Raw genomic sequence first — 21,641 nt, forward strand, 5'->3', positions numbered from 1 at the left:
GTAGCACTTTAGACCGTGGCCAACTACCAAAGTTAAACATAATTTCATATGAAATTGAAACGTGTTCGCTTATAAATTGTATATCTCATAAAAAAGCACGATCGTATGGACAAACAATACTCTTAAGATCGTAGTATTTTTATTTTACAAGTACGATTGTGCTCTTTATTGTATCTATGTATGACGTATGTATCTATGTCTACACCTATATACAGCAATTCTTTCCAATTCTAGTATTTTCCCGCCAGTTCTCGCCCGACTAATACATTCTGTCATACGTAAGTTCCCGCAATTAACGAGGCGTTGCCGCCTTGTACTTACACTTAGAACTTCTAAGTTAAAAGCGAAACCGTGGTACATATATGTGCATCTCATCCCTATATACTACTTAATATGTTATTTAATAGCATAGAGATTAGAGGCAGACCTAGCTGTAACGTATATTGGTGAAGAGTTTTAAAAAATTAATTTTATCATAAGTAAATTGTTATTCAAGTATTTTATCATTTATTTTCTATCATTTTACTGATCAATTTATCAAATTCCAGTAATTACCATTTATTTCCATTATCCGGTGATTTCGTAATTCAGCTTATAGTGTTACTATCATTAATATTCTTATTTCTTATCGCAATACAGCCAGTGTCAAAATTAGGTACATTTTACAGATTCCTTATACTTAAAAGTCATTAAAAGACGACAATGTAAATTAAGCATTTTTGAATAAATCTTTCAATATATTTCAAAATTATCAATTAAGTGTAGAGATTTTTTTTTTATAAACTCAAAAACGTCAAACTTGGAATGTGGTTAATCATACAGATAATAAGCATTTTTATAGATTATAAAAAAGCATTCGATACCTTAGACCATAATATCTTACTGCAAGCGATGGATGAATGCGGAATACGCGGCCCTGTCAATGATTGGCTCAAAAAGTACTTAACTGGTAGGAAGATACGAACGATGGTCGCCGGTGTGTATGGTGATGAAGCGCCTGTGAATCTCGGTGTGCCGACCGGCTCCGTGTTCGGGCCGGTCGGCTACATTATGCATGTTAACAGTGTGTCTAATATTGTCAATAAATGTCGGGTGTTCATGTATGCAGATGATATGTGTTTAATGTATGCGTCAAAAGATATAACTGAAGTTCAAAAATATATACAGGAGGACTTCGACAATATCTGCAAATGGGCACATGACAATGGAATCATATTAAATAACGAAAAAACTAAATGTATGCATATATACTCGCCATATAATCTGAGAGCTAAGTACGTTGAGTCACAATATCTTACTGTAGTAGGTCACACGTATGATTGTTTACATAACAACAAATTAAACTGCAACTGTATAAAACTACAATATGTAGATAGATTTAAGTATTTAGGCCTAAACATCGATAGTAATTTCAACTGGAGGATACATGTAAATGATGTTTGTAGCAGGTTAAGATCAGTATTATGCAAACTTTATCAATTAAATTCGGTATTAAATAAACATACTTTAAGGATCGTATACTTTGCGCTTGCTGACTCGTTGATAAGTTACGGATTAATTGTATACGGGCGAACGTTTATGACGTATATAAAGGACGTTAAGAATTTACAAATAAGACTGATCAAGTTCCTAGTAAGTAAAAAAGATAAGGATAATTGTAATAAGGATTATGAAAAACTCTTTAGTGTTTGTAAAATTTTACCGATTGAAAAAAAAATTGAATATTTAATAGGATTAGAGTATTATTACAATAAAGAATATAAAATACCGATAAAAAATGTATACAATACCCGGAATGTGGAAAAGAATAAATTAGTACAACCAAAATTAAGAAATTATTATGGAGAGAGATTGTCAGCATATATTGTACCTAAAGTATTTAATAAAATTGATATGTTAAGGAAAAACGATAAAATAAGTAGGCAAATGTTAAAAAGAAAACTTAGGGACCTGTTTCTCAATGACGAAAACCTGTCGTCATCGTGAAACAAGACCGCAGTGAACTTTATAATATTAAAAATAAGTTATAGTGTTGATTTACTTTTAAGTTTTTAAGAAGAAGATGTTATGTTTTATTTTATTTATTTTTTTTAATTTTATTATGAACCATTATTTTTGTATTCTAAACAAAATGAGCGCGTCTCACCGTCAAGCCTAATAGCTTGGTGAGAACAAACAAAATTGCTAACAATATTGTATTATTACTAAGAAATAAATAAATAAAAAAAAAAAAAAAAATTTTAATAGTCAGCATGAGTCGTGACAGACAGACAAACAGATCAGCAATAGTGGGGGCAAGTTCGCGCACACAGTACAATCTAAACCAAATTACAATAGCCGAATGACAAGTGACTGTGAGAGTCCAATAGACGACAAGCATCTACTGAAGGACCAATTGTGTGCAGCCTCGATGCCACCGGCTTCTTCATTCCTTCTAACAGACCTAAAAATGTACTACTCATACCTGTATTTTTTTCAGTTTTTAGACCTAGTACATGAACTATAACTATTTAATAGATAATTAAATTATAAATTCAAAGTTAGCTTTTGTAGATATTTTAATCATAACCTTATTAATTTGTTTGAGTAATTTGTTACAAGGGAATTTAAAATAATCCTAATCTTTTATAGGGCTGCTAAAAAAAAGAAAACATATTATGGCAGCCCCATTTATTATTTACCATAGACATTACTATTTCAAAAATTCCCACAAAACAATATTAGGTAATTTACCTTTTTGTTACTGAGTATTAGTCTGTTTTCATTTAGCTTATGACAGATATTATACTCTTTGGCCTATATATTGTCACATTCTGACGCAAGCGTTTAGTTCTCAGTTGGTTCTCAGTTTGACTTTGATCTTGATCTGTTTTTTAATTACTATTATATTTACGAACTATCTTCTAAAGCCACGGATAGAAAATATAATTTATAATAATAATCAAAAAAGCAATTATTCGTGCTATAAATATATTTTTTAATTAATTGGTGATAATTTATTTCATTCTACAAGTATTCAAATATGTTGAAAAAAGGTAATTGAAATCATATATTACTGATAATATTTTAATATAAAAATGTCTGAGAGTGCTACGGACGCAGTGCATCCACGATTTTTCAAAAAACGTGAAATCCATGTTAAGGGTACAGTATAAACTAATTAACTTTTTTTAAAATAAATCTACTTAGAAAAACGTAGCTATTATTTTCTTACAATAATATACTTATGTATCACTACAATTTATATAATTGATTATTATAAATAACTAATTCGCAATTAATATTTGTAGAAATTGTTAACATGTAGAATATAAACAAAACATGATTGCTTTATAAATTAACTATAAACCAATTTCCACTTACTCGTAAATAAAATATACATATTTGATTTGTCAAAATATGTAATACATTTATATAATATTAAAAAATGTGGTGGCCACGGGAGAAGTTAGAATAAACATAATGCCTCATTATCATTTTATTATATTATAAATGAGCTGAGCTGACTCAATATTTGGAACTGTCTAATTGTTAATAAAACATATCTCTTACTTGGTGGTAGGGGAAAACATACAGAGAAATCCTACATGTGTTGGTAGATGAACTGCTCAATGCATATCCACCAACCCACTTTGAAGCAGTGTGAAGGAATATGCTCTAAACCTCAAATGGAAAGGAGGCCTTAGCAGAGCAGTGGATCATTAGCAATCTTTTATTATGACATAATCCTTCAGATTTAAAAATCATATAAAAAGGTTGATAGCTAAAATGTTGATCACAATATAGCCCTATTATTTATATGTACTATCATCATAGCATCAATACCATAGAAATTTTATCATTGAATTATTAAACAAAAAATTAAGTACTTATGTTTGTTTTAGCTTGAAGTATTTACTAAATGTTTGAATATAAAATTTAATTTATATATTGCATCATTATATTAGTAAAATTCAGTTTATAAAGAGTACACGAGATAGGCACCCATTGTTAATCTCATTTTCATATATGTATTATTGTTTGTTAATAAACATACTGATAAAAAAGATGAGTTGTAAAACAGTAGGTTTTTAAATATTATATAAATTTAATCTTATATTGTTTTCACAGTTACATCAACTTGTATGATGTTGTTTTATTTTTAAGTAAAATATAAAAAAATATGTTTATAATATATATATTACTAGCTGTTACCCACTTTGCTGGACATTAAATTAATCTTAAAATATGATAATGTTCAACAAAATTAAATAAAAGGTTTAGCTATAACTATCTATGAACTAGTCCATGAGGAATGGTCTTAGTCTCGCAAGTTCTGGGCATTACCCTCAACACATAAAGAAACATATATCAGCTATTTATAGTATAGAAATTGGTAAAGCAATTCCATTTACCTTTTCTCCTCTCTCTGTTTTGAAACATTTAGAAATAAGAGCGAAAATATTATATGTACATATTCATGTGTTTTCCTCAAATTTGCAATAATGATTAAAGAAAAATTTCAACCATTAGTAGTTATAAATAACATTAATCGCACATCTGTCATTCTTAGCTGGCTTATTTTGACTTGGCAACAGTTGTAAATATATAAATTTATAAACATAAAAAATTAACATTGTAACTAAACATCCAGTGTAGTTGTACTACACTTGCCTAGGCAAGTTGTCTTGCCTTGTGTGGGATGGGATTATATATATATAATCTGCTTGAGTTTAATAATGTTAATGTTCAGTTAATGTTTCTATCAATGAACAAACAAGCACTATAATGTAATCCTTTGGCTAATTTCTGTTAAGGATGACATCATCATCTTCACTTAACTTATCTTAGTGTTAGACTAGAGTAAGGCACAATAGAACTCCATCAATAATACACCAGCTATTGATAAATTTAATGTGAAAAGACATAATAATATATAAATTAATTTAGTACTACACTGGTACTACTACTTTTAATCAGGAAAAGTAGTAGTACCAAGTGTGTTTTGGATAGCTGGTTACTCTGTATTAGTGAGTATTTATTTTTCAGGAGAGCTTTGAATATTAGTTGAATATAGTTTTTAATGTTTCTTGTTTTAGGTTTTAAAATAGCTCTAATACAATTAGCAGTGGGCCCAGATAAGGCAAAAAATGTTGCATCTGCTGTCAGTGAGATACACAAAGCTAAGGATAAGGGTGCACAACTGGTAGCGCTGCCAGAATGCTTCAATTCTCCTTACGGGACAAGTTAGTATTATTATATAACAAACATAAAAAAAAAAAAAACAAAATATTTTATTTAATTCAAATACTCTTTCTTATTGACTGTCTATATTCTACCACTATACTTTTAAATAAACTAATGAAAAAAATTCTAACTACTCAATAAATTAGTATATTCGTTTTGGAACTGTATAATTTTATAGCACTTTTATCGTGCTCACTTAAATTTGCATACTAGAATAAATTAGAGCTGTCTGTACATAATACTTTTTTCATCAAAAAAATTACAAGGTTAATAAAACTTGAATCATTAAGTGGGCATATTTTATCACAAGCTTATATTCATTTCAATTTATTAGAGATCTCTTGAAACAATTTAGTATATTTGCTATGATCACACACACCACAGCACTTTGCAATAAGATATGATAGATAGATCGAGCTACCAATTATTTTCAGAATATTTTGATGAGTATGCTGAAGAAGTGCCTTCTGGTGCTACATGCAGAGCATTGTCCAAAGCTGCAGCCGAGGCAGGCGTATGTGTTGTGGGGGGAACTGTCCCGGAGAGATGTGGCGACAAGCTCTACAACACTTGCACGGTGTGGGATGGTAGTGGGAAACTATTGGCTCAGCATAGAAAGGTACAAGGACCTTCTTAAAAGACTTAAACAGAATAATAATAACAAATTTTTACTCAATTTTATTTTTATTTTCTAGATGCATCTCTTTGATATTGACATTCCAAATAAAATAACTTTCAAAGAGTCTGATGTCCTAAGTGCAGGTGACCAAATCACCACATTCGAGTACCAAGGCGTCAAGATCGGCATCGGTATCTGCTACGATTTGCGTTTTCCAGAAATGGCTCACCTCATGGCCAAGCAAGGTATGATTATATATTTTTTTAATAAATAACAAATTTGTAATAATCTCGTACATATAACTAATTGCATGACATCAGGTTGCTCGCTGCTCGTGTACCCGGGAGCCTTCAACATGACGACGGGCCCCAAGCACTGGGAGCTGCTGGCGCGCGCGCGGGCCAACGACGAGCAGCTGTGGGTGGCGCTCGTGAGCCCCGCGAGAGACCCCGACGCCGGCTACGTGGCCTGGGGGCACTCGGCGCTCGTGGACCCGTGGGCCAACCTCGTGGCGCACCTGGATCACAGGCCAGACACTCTTGTCGCCGACCTCGGTGAGTAGCGGTTAATTTTTGGAGGTAGTTATATCTTAACATTTAAATAACTTATGTATCAAATACCCTCTATACTAGTATTATAAATGCGAAAGTAATTCTGTTACGCTTTGACGGCTCAACCTATTGATACATAATATGATAAATACAAGTATTAATATATGTATATAGTTTAATTATAATTCGATATCTTGTTTTCAGATTTAAGTTTAGTAGAAGAGGTCCGAAAACAAATACCAATTAGAGTTCAGAGAAGGACTGATATCTACGACACGATCCACAAAAAGTAATATAAGTAATGTCAAGCTATAAACCAAAAAATAATCCTTTTTATATTATTACTACGAAAACAAATGAAACTATTGTTTCTAATATGTAATTTTATTTAATGTTTACATTTTGACGATTGTATAGTGATATATTTGTATAGCGGATATTTTTAAATGTTAATAAAATAATATATTTAGAGCTTGGACTTTTCCTTCTGCTTGATTATGTTCATGTAATTGTCGAATATTTCAAGAACGTCAGAAGCACAACCCCAAAATAAAGTTAAGCCACTTCCACCTGAAAAAAAAGTTTCTGTATTACATTAAATACGGACGAACAAATTAGTGAAAATAAATTATAGATTCGATTCTATTGTTATCAGCACCAAAAATTATGTTTACCAAACAAGCCAGTATTATATTCTATAGTATAGATATGGTTAGAATAGAGTATAGAAACTTTACTCTATTCCAACCATAACAGGAAAAAAAAACAAATAAACAACATTTGACAGCAAATTAACGCGATATCATTGGTCGAAAGATAGAGAAAGATATTCACTATGAATTTGCGAAGAAATGGCGTTTTGAACGTCGACGAATTTTATCAGAATTTTGGAAGTAAAATTAAAGTAGAAATAAGTGTATTAGTGTTGTATTATAAATAAAGATATGTTAATCATAAAATCTTAGTAGTGAACAATATATCTGAGTGATTAGCAAATCGAATGAAATACGTTAATCTAAGGTTTGTTTGTCTTTTTTCTTACTTCCATTGGTATAGGCTTTACTCCAAACAGCAATACTTACAAGGAATATAACATCTCAGTTCGAAAGGTTGATAGCACATTAGTGATGTAAGGAATCGATAAATAGTCTTGCCAATGTCTATGGACAGAGGTGACCCATTAGCGAATACGAATATACGACGAAGAGTTAAGAGACTGAATGATTTTATTTTTCATACCATGTCCATAGTTGTGAATGTAGAATTTCCCATCTTTTTCCTCTGATTCGAGTCTAATTTTTTCCCTGCCAGGTCGCAAACCTACCCAATGAGTAATAGGTTTTGCGTGCTGAAATGATAATGTGTAATTAATGTTCCATGATATTAATTTTTATTACTACTGTTGTTAAAATTGCCATACTATAAAAGTACAAAATAATAATGTATGATACATTATTATTTTGTACTTTTATAGTAAGTAGAATACAATATAGAATACTAAAAGTGACCCTAACAATGCAGTTGCTACAATAGATCTATTCACTATTCACGATGAGTTCGAAATGGTACTTGAGGTTAATTTTCTATTGATTAAAATGAAAATTCTGAAAATATCAATACAAATTTTTGATCCAATAATTAAGAACATTTGAAACAGTATAAACAAATTAGATTAATAGACCAATAGTGGCAATTCATGGCGTCATTTACATCAAAATATAAAGTGTAATTGAATACTAGTATCGAAAATAGAAAAGACTCTTATCACGATAAGCGTACAAATAATAGCTGCACTTATCATTTAATTAGTGATAAGAGTGTACAATAAAAACAAGCATTTTTTTAAATCAACCTATATCTGGCTAAGACAACATATTTTTAAAAGATTATATATATATATATATATATAATGATGAAGGTCTCATCAAAATATGCTCTATTTCTCCATATATCTTAGTTAAATCTTTATAATAGCTATCTAATAAACTTCTTCATCGTGAAGGAGTAATCTTAAGAAGGTTAACTATACAAACTTTAATTCCCGGCATCAATTCCATGCATCCGTTTAAAACGAAATCAGTGTCATTATCATCGATGTCTCTGTTGTAATTATTTTCTTGGTGAGTACCGCCCAAGACACAGTTGTATACACTAAAACAAATATTAATGATTACAAGTATTAGTTTTTATATTTATAGTTGTTCAGAGGCAGTGACTAAACAGAATTGTTTCTTTCCAAAATTCATTAAGTTTATCACTAGATAAATAGAATAAGGAAAAATATGATATTTTACGTTATTTTCATTTAACTTCAACGTGTTTGATTTGAAACTGCTTACAATATTAAAAAAAAATCTAAATATTGTATAAGTAATACAAATCAATCGATCTTAAATCTCTTTGGCTTAAATAAATTATTTTTATTATAATATTACTTTGGTATAATATAGTTGCCAGTATCTTCGTCTACAATGGTGTGATTTATCCAAGGAGCTTCAATCTGAAAAAAAACAAAACATTTCTATGTGTAGTGTGGTTATAGCATTTTCTTTGATAGGTAAAGCTATCAATTTCATATATGAACATAATATTATTACATTATGTGAAAATATATCCTGTAATATTTACAAAATGTTACATATTATACTTATATATAATACGAAAAATTTATATATATATTCTAAACTCACTCGTGATATTTGTCCTCTGATCGGTATCACTTTATAGTCTGGAATTGCATCTCTTGATCCAAGACCCATGCAGTTGATAACCACATTATAATCACTGAGTTTTGTATCCCTCAATGAGTTGATATTTGATTGTATCGCAATCCCGTTGACTTGTTTGAAACGTCGGTACATCTCGGCGAGAATAGTCGGTGGGTACACGACTAGGGTCGTGAAAGTGCGACCGGCTCTGAAACAAATCCGATGTTGATGTCCAGAATAATATTATGATATTATTATGAATTCTGTTAGATCAAATAGTATGAGATTAATTATAACTCACACATATTTAACAGAGTACAGTCCGCTCAAGTAATCTAACTGATGTCGATCAAGTATTCTGTAACCGAAAACGGATGATGCCCATTCATCTATAGGCAGTTCTCTTTTATGTCTGTATAGCTCGAGCATCGGCATAAGAGATACATCGTAACCGCCTTTTAGCCAAAGCTTATGTAGGTATTTGTAGGTCTCACCGCCCCACTTACTGCAAGTTGGATATAGAAATGCAATAAATAATAAAAACAAATATCAATCCATTAAATAGAATGTTTAACGTATTTGAAATAGGAAAAGCAGTAAAATTATGATAAGAATATCATTACGTCTGCAGCACAAGAGTGAATCAACTGAGGAATCGGCTTTTTAACGGTAACAAATAATTTTACTTGTTGGTACAGCTTTGTGCAAGCACGCCTGGATAGGTAGCACCCACTCATCGTATATTCAATGGCCAAACAGTCCTTAATAGTGTTTAGTTTCGGTTTAGAGAGTTAGGGAGCCATGGTGCATTTACGGGCACAATTTAAACATAGTTCCCAAGGTTGGTGGACCTTTGGTATGAGGAATGATTAATATTTTTTACAGTACCAAGGTCTATAGGCGGTGGTGGACTTACCATTAGGTAGTCAATGGCCTGTTTTAAAAGAATATATATATTCATGCGATGTAGATAGACATGATCCTCCTGATAAGAACAGGGATATACATCTTAACGTATCAATGATGTCCTTATACACAAAAAGGTTTTATGCTTGGAAAAATATTTTGTTTATCTATATAGGAAAGGACATTAGAGATACTCTATAAATTATAGAGTATAATGTATGTTCTGGCGTATTATCAAATCGAGATTTAGACATAGACTATTGTACTACTTTTTACTAATACGATATATTCCTAATATATACACAACATCTACAAACAGATTTGGGAGATAGTAACGAAAATGAACCCGCGACTTTTGCAATAACAATCGGATTGGTTCAGTTTGTGTTTTGTTACAATAAATATTCATGCTTATTTTCATACTTTGCTATTTAACACAATTTTTATTTGAAAATAAATTAAACTACTATACCTGACATTCTTTAAAATCTTTACTGACCTCAATAGCTGCGGTGATGTACTCCCACAAAGATATGGATACCATAAACCTCCCGACCCATCACCAGTAGTATTAGGAGTAAAATCATTGGCTATTATTACTACCTGTGAAGAAAAAACTTATTAAAATGGTATTTTAAAAAAAAGGTTTAGATGATCTCGAAAACAATTTTACGAATAAGAAAACAATGTAAAATAACTTTTTAATCGTGACCAATAAACTCGTTTTATTCGTATTCTCTACTACTCTACGATGTTTGGAAGAAATCTCTTATAGTATAGAAAGAATCTTTCCTTTGTAAAACATATTTTATTCATAAAAAATATTCTTATAAACATGATTGATACAATACTATTAATTAAAAATAAAAACTAAAACGAATTGTGTAATCAAGCCATAATACATAACGAAAGTATTAATAAATGTTATAACCAAAAGTATTATTAATAATTCTAATACTTACATCTACATACGGATATTTTTCCTTTATTTTTACAGCACAACTTAAGCCGTTAATACCGGCACCTAAAACAGCAACCTTTGTCATAACGCGTTTTACATTTAAAAATATAATAATTATTAATTAACTCGCGCCGATGAATGTTTCGGGTTAATATTTATACTTGAATGAGATTTTAACAATACAACAACATAGTTCTGTATTAATAATTATCTACAAGGCACTTACTCTGATATAAACAAAGGTCATATAAACAAATTAACGCAAGACAAATATAAACTCATATCAAACTAAATTGCTTATATTAAGTATGTACTGTGAGTTTATTTTTGTATTTAAATCTTCATACTCAACAAAACTCATATATATCAAATTAATGGGTTGAAATTTATAATTCATCAATTTAACTAATTTTTTTACTATATTCATGTCAATTATCTATTTATATATGAATACTAAAACATGTGATTATAGGTACTCATTTTGTAAATGTAAATAAAGATCTTAAATAACCGTTTCCATAAAAAAAATACAATAGCTCTTTATTTATAAAACTATAATAATACTAATCAAGACACAGTGTATTCAGATATGAAGGTTAAGAAAATGTTATTTAAGTTTTTACTGTGATTTTATCATTGATTTTTTATTACATGTTGTCTTTTCAACTGCTAAATTGTGTGAATGAAGACAAGACGGGATGCAATAAGATAAACAGTAGTCAAGTGGAACCATCAGTCAATCATAAACCATCGATGATCTTCTGGTTCTATCTTCAGAATCCAGTTGGTCCTACCTCCTTATATAAGTCATCGGACCACCTTGGATGCCTTACGCTGCGTTCTCCAACGAACGCCGGTCCTTCGACAGACTTGACCAACCTGCCACTTTATTCTTCTAATTTTGCAAGCTATATTGATAACTTCTGGTTCTGTAGAAAAAGTAGAATGGTAGAATATAAAAGTTAGTAAAAGTTAGTAATATAGTCTGTGCATAATCTCGTTGTCGTTGATTAGTTTTGTCGTTGTTCTATTATATTTGTAAGTATGCCAGAAAACTATTTTAGAGCTGTATGCAGAAGGACTCTGTAAACATGACACTAACTTATAATAAAACAAAAAACAGAATTAGAATAGCCATGGTTTTACAAATTTGGATTTAGAGCGCCATTGAAACGGTAATGTACGCACATCTTAGCTCCTCGATATATCTCTAATAAAGGATATGTCGACAGTGATTCGAGTCGTGCCTAGGGTTTAATAGAATTAGCTTATAATTCATAAATGCCATACACAGCGGATTACATATAATCCTGGAGTATAGTATACGCTACAATTTATATGATTTCATTTAGAAATTACCAGGTCCATACTCATCGAGCGTTTATTGTACGTTAGCAGTTGGTTTTCACTTGAGGGTAATATCGGCAGTCCATGTTCAATCGTTATTGCGACCATGATAAATAGTTGATACATAAATGACAAAGTCATAAGAGAACTTGGCTTCAATTAACTTAAAAAATTGTACACAATAAAGTGACAATATCATTTGACAAGATAAAAGAATATTATAATTTATTCATAAATTATACGTCATTCACCCGCTCTAACTTTTTCTAACAAGCAGCTATAATCTTTTAAATAACATGAAGTTCATCTCGTCCTTTCGGATCTCCTAAGATGATGATCCTCAGATAATAGTTGATTGGAGAGTTGATAAAGATTGTATGACCTGTTTATCTGATTCATAAAAAACATCAACGATAATTATATTCTTGTTCTTGCTGTGTTTTTGTATTTGAGTCAATAATTATTATATAGTGTTCAATTTGAGTGGGGAGTGGAGCTAAGTTCTGATTTGAAACTGTTGATTCCCGTCCATTTTTATGTTTCAAAAATGAGTAACAGTACTTTGTAATAGTTCAACTTCTTTATCATACGGATCGTTTTTATTGTGTATTTTTTTTTCATTAGCATAAGTCCAGGATTAACCAAGAGGGTAACGATTCTCTATGAGATGATCTACGAGGATGATTAAATAGTCGTTCGCGTGGAGTTGTATTAATTGGTATACAAAGAAGTGAACGAATTGCATGTAAGGACATTGGCAGAAATTGCTCCCAGCTTTCAATTGGCCTTTCTCTTGTACGAAGAGCAAGTTGTAATGTTTTCCACAAAGTGCCATTGAGACGCTCGACTTGACCACGTGGATATACAAGGGGTTACCCATGAGGGTTACCCTGCTACATGCAATGCCCGAGGAATTTAAAAATTATGTAAACTCTTTAGCCATAAAAGCAGTTCCTCTATCACTATGAATATAAAGTGTGTACGTGTAACATGTGTATATCTTAACTTTTTAATAATACAAGCTTAAATTATAAATTTAAAACGTTCGGTTGTTTGTGGTTTGATTTTTATAGTTAAAAATGCACTCAAATTAGTCATCTACCAAAAATCATCACAATCTGTACATCCATTTGGGAACAACAATACCAAAACAGAAGCAAAGATACACAAGTATGTCAACCATATAATACCCCTACTTTTGAGGCTTGAAGTCACGCGAACGGAGTCGCGGGCACCAGCTAGTACATAATAACAAAACAATATAACATTTGACAAGATAAAAGAATATTATAATTTCTTCATAAATTGTACATCAATAGGCCTTCATTCAACTATCCATCATTTAACTATTCAATTATAACTTTTTCTTTTAAAATTTAAATTAACAAATGAAAGAATAAAGATCTCCGTAGCGTTTGGTTTCTGCAAAAATATTTGACAATGTAACCCATTTCAACAAAAAGACTTCAAATATAAAAAGGTTCTTTTATTTCCATACGTAGTGATTGTATACTCTTTGATTTGATCGACTAACAATATTGAAGGCAGACTTTTTTTTTTTATTTATTCTCTTTTTTATTTGTATTGTCTATTAAAGTTCTTATTGTAACTCAGTTTCTGGGTAAAAACAATTTTGGAAGTATGACACTTTGATGTTTGAAATTTTGAATTGAATTTGAACTTGTCATATGTCATGTCACATAAGTTGCGGCTAAACAAAACTTTCAGTGATATATAAATATTAGTATAGCCGATCTTTATCTTTATTAAACAGAAATAAAATGAAGTACGTATAAAGCTTTAGAGTTGTTGTTGTTGCTAAATATTCTTTACTATGTGTTATTTATAAAGCGTAAATGAAATTTTATTACAGGTTGACTGTTGACGGGCTTCTTGTTTATTTCCCTTACGATTATATCTATCCTGAACAATATGCATACATGCTGGAATTGAAAAGGGCTCTTGATGCTAAGGTATATTATTTTAAATTATCTTAGCGAAAATATTTTTTATAGGTTATTTACAAAATGAACGTGAGTAATCTTAACCAAAACGAGTTAAATTGACAGAATAAACAAATCCGGCGATATAAATTACATTTACTGTTAAGTATTTACACAGGATGTGTATAATAAAACATTGTTTCACATATTCATATCTAAACTATATTTATGAAACAACACAAAACACGTAAATTTTTGAATAAAAATATATCTTATAACTATAAGTAGATTTTTCAAGAATCTTTAACAGAGTACTTAATAATATACATTATAAATAAAAAAACAGTTCTTAATATTCTAAACTGTAACAGTAGTGTATTTAAATTTATTGGCAGGGTCATGGACTACTGGAGATGCCTTCAGGAACTGGAAAAACTATATCACTTTTATCACTAATTGTTGCTTATATGATACACAATCCACATCATGTCAGGTTAGTTATATATGTTACAATATTTAATTATGTTTAATTTTTTCAAGGAATTAAATTTTTAAGGTAATTTTTACTTTTTATTATGAATTCTTTATTACAATTCATTAGTAGTTTTGAATTATTGCTGGACTTGTGAGAAACCAATATTTATAACTCATGTTTCATTAGCAAAATATATACTTTTTGACTAATATTATAAGTATGAAAGTAACTCTGTCTGTCTGTCTTTTACACTTCGACCACCAAACTACTGAACCAAATTTTATGAAATTTAGTATAAAGCAAGCTTGGACTTCAAGGAAAGACATAGGTAAAGTTTTGTACCAAATACCTAACGAACATCTCCTTAAACACGAGCAAAACCATCAGGAACAATCAGCTAAATATATATTACTAAATAAATTTTACATGATTATTACTATATCTTTAAAAAAAAAAAAACAAATATCCACATAGTTTTATTTATGTCAATGGCATCATAATATAGGTGTAACTTGTGCTTTCAGAAAACTAATCTATTGCTCTCGTACCGTCCCTGAAATAGAAAAAGTTTTAGAGGAATTAAAAAATCTCATAAAATACTATGAAAAATGTCAAGGAGAGACACCAAATATCACTGGACTTGTTTTGAGTTCAAGAAAAAATCTCTGCATACATCCAGATGTGAGTATAACAACTTAAAATATATATAATTCAGTAGATGAATTACATTCCCAGTAATGGATTGCTGTTTTTTATATTAGGAAATGCATACAATCAAATGTTTCACCTAAAATATAAGAGCCATTCACATGTTTACGACATTTCAAAAATATGTCTGGTTAAAATTTTTTATGTCCAGCCTAATGTATAAGTATAGCTTTCTAGTTTAGAGCTTGGCAACCCTAATGACATAATTTTTGAATTGTTATTAAAATAGGATAAATTGTTTTTATTATTAAAAAAAAACAACTAATTAAAAAATTAGATAGTCAATTTATATTATATTTTTTATAATTGTTATGATATATGGTTACAAAATTATTTCTTTCAATCTAAGGTCTCTCGGGAGAGAGAGGGAAAATTGGTGGATGGTAAATGTCATTCTCTGACTGCGAGCTATATCCGCGAGAAACATGAGATGGATGACTCTATTCCTATTTGTAAGTACATAAAACTCCAGGTCAAAATTTTTTATTCTATATACAAGTGTTACACTTACTTAACTTGGGTCGATAGCAAATGGTATATAGGCCAATTAGTGATGTAAAAAATTCGATCATGACCCCTTGGAATATTTTCATACCCAGTCCTAGCACAAGCTTTAATCTTTATGAAACGGGTAAACAGTTTAGTAAATATTTTTGCAATTCATTAAATTGGACATGCTACTTTAAATAAAACTGCTGCTGCATGCTATTCTTTAAATAAATAAAAAAAAAGAAAATAAAGAAATGTTGCCAGGAAATGATAAATCTGTAAAATTTATCAGAGATTCCCACTTCTGGAAGTTTATTCTCTATATACGAAGAGATTTATATTCATGAGGCTGCATTGGCATATTTTGTTTTGGTAAAATACAAATAATACATAATATCTATGTAAATAACATCCACAGGTCAGTTCTATGAAGGGTTCAATCGAGAAGGCAAGGAGTCAATGTTGCCCTATGGTGTGTACACAATGGATGATCTTAAACAATATGGGGCAGATAGAAATTGGTGTCCATATTTCCTTTCCAGATTTGCTGTGAGTGTTTTTCATAATCTTTTCTCTATTCATAATATGTACTAGCGGCACAGCCCAGCTTCGCATGTATGCAATTTATTAATAAAGATAATGATTAGAGATGTGAGAAGTTTGCGGGTAGATGTTGACGGTATTAGAAGTGTCCATATCGGACTACCTCCTTTCTCGTAAGTTTGCTACGTAAACACGGGTCACCACTACCATTGTCACTTTAACCCCTACTATTTGTTTTTTTGTGCAAAAAAAATTATTTAGATGTACTTAAATTTTATTAATTTATTTCATACTTTTTGTATTTTCCACAGATAATACATGCAGAAATTGTGGTATATTCATATCATTATCTCCTAGATCCGAAAATAGCAGAAGTAGTGTCCAAAGAATTGAATAAGGAAGCAGTCGTGGTATTTGACGAGGCTCACAATATTGACAATGTTTGTATAGATTCGCTCAGTGTGAAGATCACGAGACGGACCATAGACAAGAGTACACAAGCGTTACAAACGTTGGAAAAGGCAGTGGCTGAGTATGTGTTTATTTCGCGTATTTATTATAATGTATAATTTAAGTATTTTTTTTTTGCTATTTTATTGTTACGTTAGTCATCTCGCGCTCACTAAGACGTCTTGTGCGTCTATGAATTCATGCTGCACACGTACAGGTCATGAGCCTGCAACCCGAGTTTAAATCCCAGTTCCAGCTTATAATATTTTTTGAATACTGTCATTTCATCCGAGAATGTCGTACATTATCTGTCAATCAGGAATACATTTATGAATATTTAACACAAAACCCTCTACAGACTAAAACAGGAGGACGCGTCTCGTCTGACGGCGGAGTACGAGCAGATGGTGGAAGGGCTGCGGGAAGCGGCCGTGGCCAGGGACACCGACCTCATACTCGCCAACCCCATCCTACCGGACGAGGTGCTCAACGGTCAGTGCCATCATTCGCTGCGTAACCTGCTAGGCACGCTTTTGCCATAAATCAGTATCTTCAGTAGTGGCCCCTATCAATATCTTCCCCCGGCAGAGGTGGTCCCGGGCAACATCCGCAACGCGGAGCACTTCCTGGGCTTCCTGAAGCGCTTCATCGAGTACCTGAAGATGCGGCTGCGCACGCAGCACGTGGTGCAGGAGTCGCCGGCCGGGCTGCTCAAGGACCTGTCGGCGCGCGTGTGCCTGGAGCGCAAGCCGCTGCGCTTCTGCGCCGCGCGCCTGCAGGCGCTGCTGCGCACGCTGCAGGTCGCCGACCCCGCCGCCTTCGGCGCGCTCACGCTCGTGGCGCACCTGGCCACGCTGGCCGCCACCTACACGCGGGGCTTCGTCGTCATCGTGGAGCCCTACGACGACCGCCACACGCTGTCCAACCCCGTGCTGCACTTCTCGTCAGTACCGCCCCCCCGCGCCGCAGCCCGCGCCCGTGCCGCTCCCGTCGTCCCCGCTTACACGTGTGCGATGTTTCAGGTGCATGGATTCGTCGATAGCGATGAGACCCGTGTTCGCGAGGTTCCAGTCCGTCATCATCACTTCCGGTGAATATTTGGATTGAGTGGAGACATTTTTTTGGTGATAACGTTATGAAAACGAGTACGCTATATCAGTATTGCGACTACTTACCATAGACAAAATGCAGAAGTATTAATAATAATTATCAAACATAGAGAACTTTACAGTACCTCTATTGACAGTCTTTGCCACTTCTTTAACCAGAATCCTAAATTGCGTTAAGGTTAAAAAAGTGGTTCCTATTTATTAATACCAATAAAGCAACGAATAATAATAGCTACTTAACATATTTAAGGTACATTATCTCCGCTGGACATGTATCCCAAGATCCTGGACTTTAACCCGGTCATCATGAGCTCCTTCACCATGACCTTGGCACGGCCTTGTATACTGCCCATGGTGAGTTGACGTTAATTTACAATAATAATAGTAATTAATAATTATACTTTATAAGTTATTTTTCTTTTTTCATGAGTAAATTCATATTTTAAATTTTAATTAAAGGTGAAATGATTCTGTCTCATATGGCGAAACGCGCAATTGCTTTTTCCAATGTGAACATAAATGTGTGCAATGCCTCTTTTAGTAAACATATTTATAGATTTTGAATTAATCAATTCCATGTCAAACTTTTTAATATATATTTATTATATTTTTTAAATTATATCTCGCTGTCACTAGACGTCGACCCGATGTCTAGTGACAGCGACATTAAAATGCGTAACGCACATTCGTACTATTGGCAAGATTCATTCTGTGTAATCATTTTAACATTTATGTTATTTGATAGATTGTGTCAAAAGGCAGCGATCAGGTGGCGATATCGTCCAAATACGAATCGAGAGAGGACGTTGCCGTTATAAGAAACTACGGACAGCTGCTGGTCGAGGTACGAGAACATCACTAGTTTATATACTAGATGATGAAAAAAAAAGTTTATTTAAAAAATATATATGTGAGAAAAAGGCAAAATAAATAGTAAAACCAATTTATAAGTAATCAAAGTATATTTAATATGAAAGTCCAGAAGGGCCTTCACCAGAACTCATTTTATTTAGAGCGGGTAGATGGGCGTGGTAAAATAAACGATCCAGTCCAAGATGTTAATTACAATTTAATAATCACTGTAGTCACAGGAATAGTTCGAATGCACAGCACTTTCACACAAAAATCAACTAAGATAGTTTAAACAAAACGGCAATATGGCGGCAATCACAGCGATTCGTCATAAGTGTGGTAAACGGGCGCCGTCTCGTTCGATCGTGTCGTTCAAGATGGCTGCTCGCCTCACCATCGACAATGACGCTTCGCTAGGTTGACAGCTTGTCAACCTGATATAGGACGGAAACGCCGTCAAATATAATACCTGATAATTATACTTATATCTAAACACTGATTACAATGAATTCAATACATAAAAATATTAAGTTAAATTACATATTACAGAATAAATACAACAATACGCTCAACTGGGCTATTCCCAAATGAACAGTTCAGAGCACCGATGCCGTGTTCAACACTGAACCACTTTTGATCTGTTGACGTCTGTCGAGCCTTTTATAAAGACTTGTCATTTGAGTCAATTAGACAACCGTGAACTTTATTAAGAAATATTTTCTCCCACATATAGATTATGTGTTGGTGTTTTTGCAGATTTCGTCGTGTGTGCCGGACGGCGTCGTGTGCTTCTTCACGTCCTACATGTACCTGGAGAGCGTAGTGGGAGCTTGGTACGATCAGGGTGAGTACGGCCGAGTTCGAGAGCGATACATGAGCCCCTGCGCACACCCTGTTATGAGGTCGAACTAATGAGATTTTTGGAATGTTTAACAAAATTTGTTTTTGTGACAATAAGGCTCTATTTCCGTATATATTTTTAATACTCTATTCATATTCATTATAGATAGTCCACTTAAGTAATCCGATTCATTATTATCGATCATAACGCACAGGAAACGGGACGTAGCTTCTCACTACTAAAAATAGATTTAAAAAGTCTTAGAGAGTGTAACAAAAAAATTAAAATCTGTTATCTGTTTCGAATAGTGTCTCTGACAAATGTTTTTGTTAATGATGTTAGTAGTGTAGTCCTGCAAAGTTACAGGTGTTTTACAAATAAATACTGTATAATTATATTTATTGTTATATTTTAGTGACCGGATGTTAGCTATTTTAAATATAACCTGTCATATCCGTTCCAGGAGTGGTGGCGAGTCTGCAGCGACACAAGCTGCTGTTCATAGAGACGCAAGACTCGGCAGAGACAAGTTTTGCGTTGATCAATTACATTAAGGTAGTACTGAGTGCGTAGTCCGTGTGCGTAGTCCGTGTGGCCCCGGAGCTAAAGGCCCGCTCCCCGCTCGGCAGGCGTGCGAGTCGGGGCGCGGCGGCGTGCTGCTGTCGGTGGCGCGCGGGAAGGTGTCGGAGGGCGTGGACTTCGACCACCACCTCGGCCGCGCCGTGCTCATGTTCGGCATCCCCTACGTGTTCACGCAGAGCCGCATCCTCAAGGCGCGCCTCGACTACCTGCGCGACCAGTTCCAGATCCGCGAGAACGACTTCCTCACCTTCGACGCCATGCGCCACGCCGCGCAGTGCGTGGGCCGCGTGCTGCGGTGAGTCACCTTCCGCCTCCCCCCCCCCCTCTGTAAAACGTCGTCTAACCGGCAGCTCGCTGTGCCCGCAGGGGGAAGACCGACTACGGCATAATGATTTTCGCGGACAAGCGCTTCAGCCGCGCCGACAAGCGCAGCAAGCTGCCGCGCTGGATACAGGAACATCTGCGGGACTCGCTCTGCAATCTGAGCACCGAGGAGGCCGTCCAGGTACACGCGTGCACGCCCACGTTCAGGCGTACATGAACACGACTTGTCGTCACCGTACTTTCAAATGAAAAATAAACAAACCTGAAAATACTTGACAGATAGCTAATCGCTAGTTCGTTTGCGTCTGTCATGTTTACAAAGAATTTAAACACCCGTAAACTTAAGCCTTTCGCATATATCAAATGCAATCGTTATTTACATTTGGTGTCATTAGGAAGTGCGGTGACTATGAGTACATATAAACACATAAACTTGATAATCCTATCAAAAACCTTGTAAATAAACCATTCATCCCTTTTCGTCCACAGATAAGCAAACGCTGGCTGCGGCAGATGGCACAGCCTTTCACTCGCGAGGATCAGCTCGGCGTTTCGCTGCTCACACTGCAGCAGCTGCAGTCGCAGGAGCAACAGGACAAGATTGAGAAACAAGTCATTCAGAAGTGAGCTGCTGATAGTAGCGTCAACAAAACATTGGAAGTCAAGGCGTTTGAGTATTACAAAGTTTACCTACTTTTGTGCTATACATAGAGGTAAATGACGGAAAAAGATAGATTTAAATGTGATACTAACGAATACTGAAGAACAGCTTAAGGCAATGGTGGAGAAAGAAAATACTCTTTGTCTCCTATTCAACTGATATTCATGACACATTACATTTATATAACATGGATGTGATATATGACTCATTAAAAGAAGCAGCGGGACTGACCCATATTGTTACAAATGAAGGATATATTAATGAAGTTTGTAAATAATACATAGAAATAGGAACAAATGGCCAACGATAATAAGATTCGACAAATAAAATGAATTTTGTAATTAAA

General features: G+C 33.4%; 3 protein-coding genes across 5 annotated transcripts; 2 read left to right on the plus strand and 1 right to left on the minus strand.

The window, feature by feature from the left end:
* The first annotated feature begins 2,838 nt into the window (after positions 1-2,838).
* Positions 2,839-6,760, plus strand: LOC125067717 (omega-amidase NIT2). 2 transcript variants are annotated; one of them, XM_047676445.1, is made up of 6 exons: positions 2,839-3,035; positions 5,079-5,225; positions 5,661-5,845; positions 5,922-6,090; positions 6,166-6,399; positions 6,601-6,760. In XM_047676445.1, exons 1-6 carry the CDS (start codon positions 3,023-3,025, stop codon positions 6,687-6,689), a joined length of 837 nt encoding a protein of 278 aa, XP_047532401.1. In that variant the 5' UTR covers positions 2,839-3,022; the 3' UTR covers positions 6,690-6,760. The 2 variants fall into 2 exon arrangements, with proteins under 2 accessions (XP_047532401.1, XP_047532400.1); XM_047676444.1 differs by having other exon boundaries at positions 3,028-3,144.
* A 23-nt stretch (positions 6,761-6,783) lies between these two features.
* Positions 6,784-11,144, minus strand: LOC125067716 (D-amino-acid oxidase). 2 transcript variants are annotated; one of them, XM_047676442.1, is made up of 8 exons: positions 10,973-11,144; positions 10,510-10,613; positions 9,406-9,609; positions 9,087-9,312; positions 8,832-8,896; positions 8,430-8,547; positions 7,636-7,744; positions 6,784-6,966 (listed from the first exon to the last, which is right to left on the minus strand). In XM_047676442.1, exons 1-8 carry the CDS (start codon positions 11,054-11,056, stop codon positions 6,863-6,865), a joined length of 1,014 nt encoding a protein of 337 aa, XP_047532398.1. In that variant the 5' UTR covers positions 11,057-11,144; the 3' UTR covers positions 6,784-6,862. The 2 variants fall into 2 exon arrangements, with proteins under 2 accessions (XP_047532398.1, XP_047532399.1); XM_047676443.1 differs by lacking the exon at positions 9,406-9,609.
* Positions 11,145-13,968: 2,824 nt separating this feature from the next.
* LOC125067956 (general transcription and DNA repair factor IIH helicase subunit XPD) lies at positions 13,969-21,629 on the plus strand. Its single transcript, XM_047676890.1, has 17 exons — positions 13,969-14,104; positions 14,192-14,291; positions 14,657-14,754; positions 15,261-15,417; positions 15,794-15,896; positions 16,352-16,482; positions 16,788-17,008; positions 17,285-17,418; positions 17,515-17,869; positions 17,949-18,016; positions 18,286-18,389; positions 18,781-18,879; positions 19,644-19,731; positions 20,192-20,283; positions 20,358-20,605; positions 20,677-20,815; positions 21,124-21,629. The coding sequence occupies exons 1-17, from the start codon at positions 14,100-14,102 to the stop codon at positions 21,259-21,261; spliced, it is 2,280 nt and encodes a 759-aa protein (XP_047532846.1). The 5' UTR covers positions 13,969-14,099; the 3' UTR covers positions 21,262-21,629.
* The last annotated feature ends 12 nt before the right edge of the window (positions 21,630-21,641 follow it).

Source organism: Vanessa atalanta, chromosome 12, assembly GCF_905147765.1.
Source record: "Vanessa atalanta chromosome 12, ilVanAtal1.2, whole genome shotgun sequence".
In the NCBI taxonomy this organism is placed as follows: domain Eukaryota; kingdom Metazoa; phylum Arthropoda; class Insecta; order Lepidoptera; family Nymphalidae; genus Vanessa; species Vanessa atalanta.